The sequence below is a fragment of the Dendrobates tinctorius genome, unplaced genomic scaffold, assembly GCF_039654945.1.
Source record: "Dendrobates tinctorius isolate UK_male_01 unplaced genomic scaffold, ASM3965494v1 ptg000203l, whole genome shotgun sequence".
NCBI lineage: Eukaryota > Metazoa > Chordata > Amphibia > Anura > Dendrobatidae > Dendrobates > Dendrobates tinctorius.
Genome location: NW_027361870.1, coordinates 1,475,285 through 1,489,436, shown reverse-complemented (window position 1 = coordinate 1,489,436; position 14,152 = coordinate 1,475,285). Strand labels below are relative to the sequence as shown.

Below are 14,152 nucleotides of genomic sequence, written 5' to 3'. Positions count from 1 at the left end.
GAGAATATGAATGATAACACCAAAACTTTTTCTCCACTCATGGTTAGTGGTTGGATGAAGCCATTTATTGTCAAACTACTGTCTTTTCTCTTGTATGTAAACTTTTGAGCACAACTGTATATTGTTTTCCAATTTTTTTTTTATTGTCTTTTCAATGCCAGGAATGGATCCCACAATGAATCACACGAGAAGGAGGAAGAAACAACTTCCCAAAGAATTTGAAATACATTCAGTGGCATAAATAGAGGACGTAAAATACAATACTTACCAATACATTGATAAAGGTGTTGTCCAGTCTTAGGCTACAAGTCTGCAGTCACATTATGTGACTGCAGACTTGTGAATCTTCGCATCATGTGCACTGCGCGCCGTTAGGATTCTCCTTTGTTGTCGCTGGGAGCCAATTGTAAAGTGACTGCAAGTTTGCGATTTGTATACGTCCAGCCACATTCCAACTTCGCTCAATTCACTTGCATTAAGAGAGGTTGCGCCCATCCAGGTTGCACATAACCGTATGTATGCAAATCACATACTTTTGGTCTCATGCCCATCACTCCTTGTGCCAGAGAAACCTCACAGTTGTCACACTCGCGCCTTGGCTGAATGGCGCGAGCCAGGGTTTGTGGCCCCACTGTGCCACAGACCAGACTACCCTGGAAGGGGCATGACTGCGACAGCTACCTTGGTCTTCACTGGAGCCTCTGATGGTGAGGTCAGGCTTGTGCGGCAGATAGCTGTCGGGTGCCACTCCAGGGTGGTGTCTGGCTGTGGCTGCTGATCCCACTTGGAGACAAGTCACTTGGACAGATGTGACTAACAGGCAGACTGAGACACTGGGCAAACGGGCGTGGCTTGGAGACACTGGGCAAACGGGCGTGGCTTGGAGACACAGGACAGGCGGGCACGGCTTAGAGACACAGGACAGGCGGGCACGGCTTGAGAAGGAACAGGTAGGGACCTGTTCACACAGCAGGTATGGATGCAGGCAGACAGGAGTGTAATATGAAGGAACGGGTTTGGACCTGTTCACACAGGAGGTGCATGTATGGATGCAGGCAGGAGTGGAATATGAAGGAACAGGTTTGGACCTGTTCACACAGGAGGTGCAGGTATGGATGCAGGCAGGCAAGAGTGAAATAAGAAGGGACAGGTTTGGACCTGTTCACACAGGAGGTGCAGGTGAAGGCAGGAGTGGAGAGAGAAGCTGCAGAAAGAGGTTCTGCAGCGGCAGCAGGAATGGAGCAAAGCAGAACCACAAGGTCTGTGGAGAGAAGCTGCAGCAAGAGGTTCTGCAGCGGCAGCAGGACTGAAGCAAAGCAGAACCACAAGGTCTGTGGAGAGAAGCTGCAGCAAGAGGTTCTGCAGCGGCAGCAGGACTGAAGAAAAGCAGAACCACAAGGTCTGTGGAGAGAAGCTGCAGCAAGGGGTTCTGCAGCAGCAGCAGGAGTGGAGCAAAGCTGAACCACAAGGTCTGTGGAGAGAAGCTGCAGCAAGAGGTTCTGCAGTGGCAGCAGGAGCCGTGCAGACAGAGCGGCTAGAGTGCAGATGCACAGATAAAGCTGCGAGAGTGCAGATGCACAGACAGGGAGGACACAAGGAAAAACACAGCAAGGAAGGGAGCCACGGACAAGGAGAAAGGGAGACTGATAGACAAAGGTAAGACTGAGTTCAGACAGAGACACAAAGACACAAGGACCAAGACTCAAGGGCCAGGATATTCTGCCTCCTGGCAGGCAAACAGAGAAATGCTAGGTAAGGTACCAAGACACAAGAGTATGCAGTAAGAGCCTTCAGAGAAGGCAAGATACAGAACAGGGCCTGGCTAGCTCAGCAGCAAGGAGCTAACTGAGTTTAGACATTGCACAGGCAATGTTTTGGCGGGAGTGGCGAAACTAAATAGTCAAGGGCTCCAGGTGATTGGTCAGGGACAGATTACACAGGTGCACCCAGACTGCATAAGAAACAGAGAGTTCAGGCGCCACCCCCCTATACACACAGTCTGGAAACATGGAGAGCAGAGGCACAGAGCTGGCAACAGACAGAATTCACAGCATGGCTTGAAGCAGAAAGTAAGTTGGTGTGCGAGGGATGGGAGACCATGCAGTGATGCCAGCAGGGTTGTTACAACAGTTCGCAGTGCACACGACAAGAGGAGTCACAAATCTGTAGTCACATAGACGCTGCAGACTTGTACCCTGAGGCTAGACCACCCCTTTCAAAATACCATTTCACCGCAGGATGCAGACAAACCTCAATGGTTAAGATAGCACAGGTGCAAAATACTGATGAGCATGCTCTCACATCTAAGGGTGTGTGCACACGCTGCGGATTCTGCTGCAGTTCCGCAGCGGATTTGTACAGTACCATTATTCCCTATGGGAATAAAAAACCGCAGTGCAGACGGTGCGGATTTTTCCGCGCGGTTTTTCTGCGGTTTTGAAACCGCAGAAAGAATTGACATGTCAATTCTTTCTGCGGAATCCGCTGCGGTTTGCCATCTCCTCCATTGTGGAGATGAAAAACCGCAGGGCAAAACCACAGAGCAATCCGCAGGTAAAACCGTAGGTCTTTTGACCTGCGGATTTACCTGCGGATTTTATAAAATCTGCGCTGCCAAATCTGCACCTCATTCCACAGCATGTGCACGTAGCCTAAGGCTATGTGCACATGGTGCGGATTCTGCTGCGGGTCCGCAGCGTTTCAGGAGCTGCGGGTCTGCAGCAGATTTAGGTGCGTTGTACAGTACCATTGTTTTCAATGGTAACCTAAAAATCTCTGTGCACGTGCTGCGGATTTTTCCGTGCGGATTTGCTGCGGGTTCAAATCCGCAGCATGTGAATTCTTTGTGCGGATTCCGCTGCGGTTTCACACCTTCTCCATTGTAGAGGTGTGAAACCCGCAGGGCTAAACTGCAGGCTAATCCGCAAGTAAACTGCAGGTCTTTTGACCTGAAATTTTACCTGCGGATTTTTACAAATCCGCGCTGAAAAATCCGCAGGACCAAAATCTACGTGTACACATAGCCTCACATCCACGATAGGAGTGGATGCATAGTATTATAAATGAACACACATAAGGCTTGAATTTGCAATCAAAATTATTTACTCCATTGTAAATTAGGGGCCTGGTTTATTATTGCATTTGCACCTGTTTTTGTTCAGTTGTTGGTGCTTTTGGTTGGCACCAAATTAACTTTTTTCCTTTTTTGAAGTCTATGGGGCAGTATCATTAAGGTGCTCATTCCTGAAATCTGGCTTAAACACCTCAATAAGTCACAATAATCAAATTCACCATAAGTTAAGTCTGGTGCAGGCTGGTCACCAGACACGTCTGATTCATTAGGTGGTACATGTTGCTTACTGAATCAGATCAGTGCGCTCCAGCGAGCACATCACTAAAGCTGGAGTCACACTACTGTAGAAAACGGACGAGTGCTATGCGAGAAAACATCGCATAGCACTCGGACCAATGTTAATCTATGGGGCAGATCACATCTGTGATTATTTTCTCATGCCAAAGAATACGAGAACAATCCCAGCATGCTACGATTGGCACTGAGACTCGGCCGAGTCTCGTCTCACTCGCACCCATATAAGTCTATGGGTGCAATTGACACAATGCACATCACTCGGATATCATCCGAGTGTGGTGCGATTTACGCCGACAGCGGAGGAGATGGAGAAATTAGTTTCTCCGCCTCCTACGTAGCTGTGCTTCGATTCTCTCTGTGCGAGAGGCTCAGATCACAGTCGCATGACACTCGGCTCCCGCTTGCAGCAGGAGCCGAGGGTCATTAACATATCGCATCTGATGCCATACACTAGTGTGACTCCAGCCTAAGACTGATGTGCGCCATCCTAGTCTTAATGAATCGTCCCTATGTTCTATGTGTTCGCTTGTTGGGTGTTTTTTTTAGTTTGCCACTGTGGGCAAGTTCAGGGTTTTTTCCAGAAGTTTTCGCCAGATTCGTCAGATTCAAAATTTGACGCAAATGCGCTTCAGTCCCCACCTACAGTGATTCTGACATAAATTAAACATGTTTGCGCATGTTTTGTAAAAATTTAGTGAGAGATGTGACGTTTTGCACTGAAAAGTCACAAAACCGGTTAAAGACAAAAAGAAATGACAATTTGCAAAAATTCATGAACCTCAAGTGCCATATAAAAAACCATCAGCAGATACCACAAACATTTTTTTTAAAAGTGCAGTACCTTACGCATTGCAATGGAACCCCATTTACTTGCATCAGTCTGCTATTTAGCTGTGGAATAGAGTGATCTGTTGCCACACAAACTGTTTTGAGGTCAAAGCCACCATTTATCCCCACTCGGAATTATTATTGCACAATAAAAACTAATGCAACTTTCTGTTTTATTTTGTACACCTCCGCTTGCTGGCAATAGATGAAAACTTTTTTGTATACGATCAGAGTCCAAAAATCTCATTCAAGGCTCTTTGCAGTATAAGGGTAGAATAACACACAGATATCAATTTGACGGGATGTGAGTGGGAGGTAGTCACTTGAAAGTTGCAGCAGCGTCCGACTGGATTATTAGGGATTCAGTGGAGTTGTATCACTTACTGTTAATTCACATAGGATTTTCTAGTAAACTGTAATAGTCACTGCGATGCGGGCACACGTTTAATGAAACTTTTATGGGCTGAATGTCATATGTGATCCTTCCCTATCACATTTCTCCTAACTAGCGTTGCACCTGGATCAGCAGGGCATGATCGTCTATACCAGGAGACTCAAACTCAATTTACTCGGAGACCGCTGGAGGTAGAATTTGGGTGAGGCTGGGCCGCATCAGGTTTTCCACAAGAAAAGCTCTTACAAAAACATTCCAATGTTATCAAATGTCTTTATATTTTCATCTTATTTTGTGTTAAAAAATAAAAATAAAATAACAAAATCATAAGAAAAAAAATAAATCAATCAGTAATAAATAAATAAAATGAAAATGATAATACAGCAGATATAGAAGACTGAAGAAACCACATATAGTTGCTGACTAGATACATGTAATTATTATTTTTCAGGTTCAGATGTCTGTACTAACAGTTCTTTAACATTTAACTTTCTGAACATGAATGGAACATCTCACTACCCACGTAGCTAGCTTTGACTGCGGCATCATTCTCTTTGGTTGCTTTCTTAAAGAAATCTTGTTGCCTCAGTAGATATCTTTTAAGATTAGCAACCCGGTTGGCTCTTTCATCTCCCTGGTATTTTGCATACTCCTCAGCTTCTCTAGTTATGTAATGACGTTTCAAATTGTATTCTTTGTGCCCTGCAACTTTCTCTGTGCAAATAAGACACGTCAGGATGCCCCTGTGCTCAACAAAGAAATATTGCACTTCCCACTTTTCCTGAAATTGTCTGTGCTCATCACCAACCTTTCTCTTCACTGCAGGCTTTGAAAAAGACATGTTTGGGGCTGTGTAATAGATAATTCCACTTGGTGTCACTGTTTCAGTGTTAGCCGATGCGTCTTTCCCGGGGTTTTTTTCTGTCCTGCTGAGCAGCAATTTCCACGCCACCTACGCTTCTGAGCCCAGGGTAATGGCGCAAGTTCACAATAAGGCCGGCTGATGTCCCGCCTCCGAGAGCAATATACAGCACTGCCCCACTGCTCATTCTGAACCCGGCGCACCTGAGTCTGTGGCGCGGTCTGGTCCAGTCCCTGCTCGGCTTCTCCTGCTGCATGTGTTGTGAGTGTGACTCATACGCCTTGCCTGCTGACAGCAGGCTGCTGTGACTGTCTAGCCATCATCATACCTCCTCCTGCTGCAGCTCCGATGGTCCAGCGCCGGCATCTTCTTCCTGTATGAGCGCGAGGTCACACGTCACGTGATACCGCTCAATAAGCTCATGAATATGGGTGCCACACCTATGAGAGTGAAGTGGCATCCATATTCATGACCTTAATGAGCGGTACTACGTGTCACTGGGATTTCACATGCGAGACTCGACCGGGTTTCTCGCATGTGTGATCCCGGCCGAGGTGAGGGCCGCAAACTATTGTCCCGAGGGCCCATGAGGTGAGGGCATCAAACTATTGTCCTGAGGGCCGCGAGTTTGAGACCCCTGGTCTATACATTTCCATGTCCGTACTTCATGGTCCACGTATAGCTTGCAATTCCTGGACCGAGGATCCCAGGGATCGCAGTCCATACCCAGACATGTGAATGGGCCTTCATAGTAAGGTCCATTTACTCTGCCATAATGTTGTGAATGCAAAAAAAGAGGAAGAAGATTTTTCTCCAGCAATGACCAGTAGGAGGCAAAAATACATTTTGGGAACCATGATTAAAGCTTTTAACTGAAACGCGTCGGTTTCTCTATGGACGTATGTGTGTATTTTTTTTAAATATTGGAGTAATAAATGTGATTTTGTAAATTCTTCCTTCCGACTGGTCATCGCTGGAGAAAAATCTCATTCCTCTTTTTTAACATTGTGGCATATGTCCAAGACTATGGTGACTCCTTGCGATGAGCTACATCCAGATAAGATGTATCTGAACGTGATGAGCCGAGTTTCCCTGATCCCATTCCCTCTCTATGTAGTGTTGTGAAGGCTTATTTCAAGATAAAGGCCGGGATAACATATGCGAGGAATACGGCCGAGTCTCGCATGTTAATACCCGGCACTGCCGCCGTACGCTCCGATCCAGTGGTGGCAGCAGTTCCGGGTATTAACATGCGAGACTCGGCCGTATTCCTCACATATGTGATCCCGGCCAATCTTGCAGTCTACACAGACTGACAAATCACCCAATAAATTAGCGAAACGTTCGTTATATTTTTCGCTGCACAAGCTATCATAGTTCTCGGCTGTGCATCATCCTGTGTAAACAGAACTTGTGCTGCCGAGGCCAATGGCAGCCTATGCACAGTGAACGATCTATTATGGATTGTCCAGTGCCTGTGTTAGCAGACTATTAATCTACCACGGATCGGTAAATATAGGCGGGCATTTACGTAATGCCACAAGTCAGGTAGTGTAAATCCACCTCAATTTATGGCTTCTAGGGCAGGATAGCCCCAAAATATGATGGAGCATGCCACAATTTTTCGTCAGAATCATACTGAAAAAGCAGAAACGGAGACATTTGGAAGGTAGAATAGGAGATACATAGAGGCCGTGTACTACTCTGTTCTTGTGTCCTACATTTAATGCAAAAAAAAAGAAAACCAGGAAACAAAGTGCAGAAACCTGTTCACATGAGCGCACACTAGTAGTGCGTAAATAAAGCACGGGTACTATATTAAAGTTGTCTTTATTTTGAATGCAACAAATGTTTAATTTGTGATTGTTACATTGTATACATATTATATACAAGGACAGAGAAAATGGATAGCTCATGCATTCCCATCATCATCACACAATTCTTTACTTTTAAGGTCACTTTGTTATCGGTGACATTCCTTTGACAAGCTGCCAGGTCAAAAGTGACCGCCAATGAAAGAAATAAACAGCGGCGGCGGATAAGGATCGGAATGTTAGCAAATGAGCAAAGGTCCAATCCAGTAATGACAAAACTTCTCAGCCCTCGTGTCATCCTTATGAACACGCAGAGGCACCGGGTAGAATACTTATAAAAATGTTGCCGTCGGATTTGTGATGGAAATAGTGCAGATTTCAGTGGATATAGGACGCCGTATTCACACTCTATGGGACTGTCAGGCCAGTGTTGTTTATTAATGTGGACCCACCCTAAATCATTAAAGGGGTTTTCTCATCTTAAATTGGTAAAATAATGCAAAGCGCTTGTAAAAACAAGCAAACTTGCAGTTTACGTCTTGATAAAAATCCTCTCCGTTCTCTAGAATGGATGGAGCTTTGATTGTGTAGTGTATGGCTTGTTGCTTAGATTACTGGACACTAGTGATGGGCGAACGTGCTCGGATAAGGTGTTATCTGAGCATGCTCGTGTGCTAATTGAGTGTCTTTGGCACACTCAAAAAATATATTCGAATCCCTGCAGCTGCCTGTCTCGCAGCTGTTCGAAAGCCACAACACATGCAGGGATTCCCGGTTTGTTAGGCGATCCCTGCATGTTTTGCGGCTGTCTAACAGCCGCAGGGATTGGAACATACTATGTGAGCACGCCGAAGTCACTCTGTTAGCACACAAGCATGCTTGGGTAACACCTTATCCAAGCACATTCGCTCATCACTACTGGACACCTCTGCAATGTGTCAGTTGTGGCCGGTCTTATATCTAAGGAGTACAGCGCTTGCAAGCTCTTTGCTATAGCATTTCCAAGCTCTGCTCTGAAGCCGGCCAGAGTGCTGGAGTCGGTCAGATTCAGTGCACCTCTGATGCTGCAGAAGTTAAGCTGCCTCTGCTTGCAGAATGGTAGAGCGCACAGTTCTGGCCAGCGGCACAGCCATTCTACTGGTCACAATTGGCAGTCCTGGCAGCTGTTGGTCCAAATTCCTGCTACCCCAGACAGAAGATTTGACAGCCCCTTTAGCGTGATCGTTCCAACTTTCCCTTCCTAGGGTTGGTTTCGCACATTCATTTTTTTTGCATGTTAAAAAAACGATCTTTTTTATCTGAATTTTCGTCCATGTGTCCATTTTACCATCAGTATGAAAATTTATGTAAAATTTCCAAGCTTCTCCTACCCAATTAATGTAAAAAGCTGACAGCACTCAAATGACACATGGATTGTATCTGAGTGATTTTCGTTTTTTTGTTGTTGTCACTAATCCATTAACTTGAATAGGTAACTTCCATCCATAAATCGGACACATTCCTTTTTTCTTTTTTCAAATGACATGTGAACAAACCTATAGACTATAATGACTGCATGTTCTATACATGAAAAACACGGAAAAACACCTTTAAGAAAATCGAACATGTGAAAGGGGCCAAAAGCTAAGCTCCCATGAGAGCCTTTTCGGTCAGTGTGTATAAAGAGCAGCACGCAGACCAGTGTCTGCCTATATTCTAGACACATGAGATATTTTGCACACAGACCTCTCAGATCCACATGGAAAAAAAATTGCAGCATGTAGACAGTCTGGTCTAATTTATGGATCACATAGGAGACTGGAAATAATAGCTCCAGCACCCATTTGCTATGTGGACGAGCACATGGGGCTGCAAATGCAGATATAAGTGGTCCGCAAAGTTCAGCGCTCATTTTAACCTGAACCTCATAATTATCTTTTCCTGGAGTGCAATTTTTGCTCACCTTCTCTATATCCTGACGACCCGTGCTCTTTTTTTAGGAAACTTGATATCCCCTTTAATTAAATGTGTAATGGTTCCATTTCTCGCTATCACTTTTGGACAGAATCTAGGAAAGAAACGGAATCTGGGAGGATGAGAACATCTCAAGGTCTTATATCTTTAGTTTAGGAAATACTCTTGAAAAAATAATCAGCACAGTTAAGGCTACGTTCCCACGATGAACTTTTCATGTTGCATATTTTCTGCACTATTTCTGCATCCTTTAAGTAAAGTAGGGTACTAGGAATTTTAAAAAATATACGCAGCATAAAAAAACTCACCAAACACTCATCATAGATAATAGTCTAAGGGTATGTGCACACGCTGCGGACCCGCAACAGTTTTAGCTGCGGTGTACAGTACCATTCAAATGAATGGTAAACAAAAACCGCAGTGTAGACGGTGCGGAAAAATCCGCGCGGATTTCCTGCGGTTTTGAAACCGCAGAAAGAATTGACATGTCAATTCTTTCTGCGGAATCCGCAGCGGGTTCCTATCTCCACCATTGTGGAGATGGTGAATCCGCAGGACCAAACCGCAGATAATCCGCAGGTCTTTTGACCTGCGGTTTTATCTGCGGTTTTTGCAAAATCCGTGCGGATTAATCCGCAGCGGATTCCGCAGCGTCTGCACACACCCTAAAGTCCCCGTTACACATAACGATGTCCCAGCGATCCCACCAACGATCCGACATGGATGGGATCGCTGGGACATCGTTAGGCTGATCGCTGGTGAGCTGTCACATAGACAGACCCTCCAGCGATCAGGACCAGTGAGCAAGCTGGTTTCTATTGTAAACATCGGGTATCCAGGAGCCGCGGCTCCTGGATAACCGCTGTTTACCTTGGAAACCAGCGTGTGGCTCCTGGATACCCAATGTTTACATTAGAAACCTGCGTCGCTGATCGCAGGTCTCTCGCTGCCACACGCAACTATGATTGCTGACCAGCGGGAGACCAGCGATCAAAAAATGGCCCTGGACGATCGAGCACGATCAGCGATACCCGGCAGGGGAGCCGGTCGCTGATCCCCGTCACACAGCAATCTCGCTCGCGAGATTGCTGTGGCGTCACAAAGTCAGCGATCTCGCTAGCGAGATCGCTGTGTGTGACGGGGCCATAAGGCTACGTTCCCACAATTGGTGCATTTTTGATGCTGTGTATTGTTGCTGTGTCAAAAAATGCTTTGTCTTACTGTTTCAGCAAAGTGGATGTGATTTCTAAAAAAAAAAACTCCTGCCCACTGTGTTTTTGTTAAGGTGCATGTTTCAAATACACAGCATGTGAATCTATCTTCCGTACCGAAAACTCAACCCTGATTTCCCCTATGGACTTGCATTAGATGCGTAAAATCCGCCGGGTTAAAAAAAACGCACGTGCGTTTTTAGTGCGTTTCCATGGTGGAAATGCATTAAAAACACATGTAATCCGCACCTAAATATATCAATAAAATGTTGTCAAAGCTAAATGCCAGGAATTATCCTAATCAAAGCAGCATTTTTTAAAGCATGTCATACAGTGGCTTGCGAAAGTATTCATCCCCTTGGCTTTGTGCATATTTTGTCACATTGTAACCTGTGTTTAAATATTTTTGTAACTTGACTTGTGTGTGATACATCAGCACTAAATAGTGAAGTGAGAAAAATATAGGCATAAATTAAATTTATGGGATGAATGAAACTAAAAATTAGCATGTGAATCTGTATTCACCTCTTTTACGATAAAGCCCCTAAAAATTTCTGGTGCAAGCAATTACTTTCAAAAGTCATATGCTTAGTGAAATGAAGTCAATCTGTGTGCAATCTAAGTGTCACATGTCTGTCAGTATATACACTTTACCTTTTCCGCAGAGGCTGCAACACCATTGAGCAAGAGGCATCACTAACCAAATGCCATGAAGACCAAGAAGATCTCCAAACAAGACAGGAACAAAGTTGTTGAGAAGTACAAGTCAGGGTTGGGTTTTAAAAAAAAAAATCTCGATCTCAGATGATCTCCCGGAGCAACAGCAGATCCATTATTATGAAATGGAAAGTACATGGTACTAGACTGCAAACCTGCCAAGACAGTGCAGGCCACCAAAATGCTCAGCCGGGCAAGGAGTGCATTAATCAGAGAGGCAGCACAGAAGCCAATGGTAACACTGAAGGAGCTGCAGAGTTCCCAGGCAGAGACTGGAGGACCTCTTCCATATGACCACAATAAGCCACACACTCTATATACGTGGCCTTTATGGAAGAGTGGGCAGAAAAAAGCCTTGCAGCTGTAATTGCAGCAAAAAGAGGCTCTACAAAGTACTGACTTTAGGGGGGTGAATAGATATGCACACTAAAGTTTTGTCATATTTGTTGTTTGCTTCACAATAAAAAGAAAACAAAAAGTTCACAGTTGTAGACATCTTCTTTACATGAACTGATGCAAACCCTCAAAAAAAAAACTGTGAAATTCCAAGGTGTGAGGTAGCAAAACATTAAAAATGCCAAGGGGGTTGAATAATTTCACAAACCACTCAATCAAAAAGAGACAAACGCAGTAGCAAAATCGAGATAAAAACGCAAGTTAAAATTTTGCACACAAAAACGCAATAAAAAACCTAACCTAATTTAATTAATACGCACAGAAATTCTGCAGCGTGAAAAACTTACTAAAAGCTCTTCGTCGGAATGTAGCCTAAACGATGAAAAAAAATAAACTTGAAAACTGGTAAATGCATTTCTCATGGAGTGAACTTAATTTCTGCAAAATAACTGTCTATTTTTCTAAGACATCTAACAAAACGGAAAAAAAAAACAATTCTCTTTACAGAGAGAACAAAGCACAAGTACAAGCATTTATGAGACACTAGGGTACAAGGGACGAGACGGACTCCAGTGGCGCTGCCCTGGCCACAACGGTAAGGGTAGAAAGTAACACAAGCTTTGGAAACAGGAATGCTGACTACAGTAAAACATGTCAACAGTAAACATTAGTGGACATACAAAATTCCCCATATCCCGGGTCCCATAGTCCAATCCTACAACCTCATCCTCAATTTCAGATAATGGGAACTGACCAATGTACGGACTTGTCCTGGGAACAACGTTCAAGTAAATGTCACATTTGTATGATACTAAAGCCCTTGGGTAAACTATTCCTTATCGTGGGGCAGCCTCTAAGCTGTAAAAGTTGTTCAATGTTGTGCTGAGGATTACCATAAAGCTCCCGGACCCCACCTACTAAGTGCCATTTATAATACTGGTGACATCCCAGGGATCAGAAAGGCCTCTAGGCCTACTCAAGCACTAAAGGTTTATTCTCATGTTCATAAATGGATATTGTCAGGTAGTCTTTGCATATACAAGCATTTTTGCAGTTTAATGCATATTAAAATTTTCATCCGTTTTTGAGATATTAACACATTCCTTTTGTATAAAGCTTGTCACCTTGGAGACCGACCACCTCTTCTAGACAGCAAAACATTTGCAGAGCTCACAATCTCTCTTCTATTGTGCTTTTAGCACTGTTTTGAAGCTGATCTGGATCGCTGAAGTGCGTTGGTACCTTCTAATCCTGACCAGCGTCAGCGCATTGCTCACAAGATAGGTAATGGTGGTCAGTTACCTAGGCAACGAGTTGTAAACAAAAGAAAATTACTCAAGCATGGCGGCACATTTGAAAAAGCAGTGATTGTTTTTATAAGGACTATCAGACAAAGACCCATCTATGAAGATGGGAATAAATCTTTAAGGACTGGGCAGAGCTGCTATTGTTACTATCTTGAAGAATTTCTATGATTTGCCATCGATTTTCGACCCTATTTATCAAAATTATCTGACAGAAACATTGGCCTTGAACCATAGCAACCATTCACAATAAAGTTTTTCACAGTTTAAGAAATCCAATTGATTGCTACGGGCAACGAGCCCATGTTTTTCTGTCAGACAGTGTTGTAAATGAGGCCCATTGGACAATACTATCTTTTTCTTATAATATGGACGTCATCCAGATACAGTAAGACTTATTAGTGGTTATAGTCAAGGATTACGTTGTGTGGGGATCTGTTGAGGATTCGGGAAGGAGTCGCTACTCTAGCAGCTCATTCTGGCAGCGAGGAATGTCTGGCCTTAAGGACCGACCAGCAGTCTAACCACAATAATGAGCACCACGTGGCACATCACAGAATTGACTCCTTAGATTCGGGCACCGATACGTTGTGAGGATTTGAGAGCTGGTCCCTGTGCATTACTAGGGGGGAGGTTTCCTCTTCCGACTTGCAGTTTGGCACAGCTTCTACGTAGACATCATTCAGCTCATGCTGGATCTTCGCTGCTTCTTTTTGATTGAGGTGATGGAGGATACCTGCTCCAAGAGCGTCTCCTTCGACGTTTACCACAGTGGTGGTCCGATCCCTATACATAAAGGAATATGTCAGACAGAGGAATTTGGAAGGACAAGAATTTACCAGCAAGACTGTACCCAGTCCCCCTCATCTCTTGGGTCCCATGTGCGGCTGCACCAATGATATGTCCGCCCCTGCTCTGGAGCATAGCCATCTACTGTATGGATCAACCTTTACTCCGGGCCATGCTGGAGTAACCAAGACTCCTTCTGCTATAAATAAATACTTTTATTTCTTAAAATTTTGAGTTTTTTGGGGAGATTAGGAAGAGTGAAATCTGTAGATCCTCCTGATTTATTAATTGGGTAATTGCACCAGATAGTACTGGGGCTGCGAACTGTAAAAATGGCCCAAAATTCGATGTACTGCTCTGGGTCTCGGTTTGGCATTTGAGGAATTTTATTAGTAGCCCCTTAGACCTTCATCAAAGATATGTTAGACCTGGTTCACCTCAAGATGTCAAGGGTTCCTGAAAGCCAACATAGCCATTGACTTTAATGAAGCAGACGGAGTCACTTTGTTCTGTG

The 14,152-nt window shown here is 44.3% G+C and overlaps 1 protein-coding gene across 1 annotated transcript in view; it reads right to left on the bottom strand.

Moving 5' to 3' along the window:
* Positions 1-7,268: 7,268 nt before the first annotated feature.
* The window catches only part of SLC1A4 (solute carrier family 1 member 4), a 45,543-nt gene continuing 38,659 nt past the window's right edge, over positions 7,269-14,152 (bottom strand). Inside the window, exon 8 of the mRNA XM_073553774.1 lies at positions 7,269-13,635. Coding sequence (XP_073409875.1) covers positions 13,401-13,635 — 235 coding nt within the window. The 3' untranslated portion in view covers positions 7,269-13,400. The remainder of the gene's footprint in view (positions 13,636-14,152) is intronic.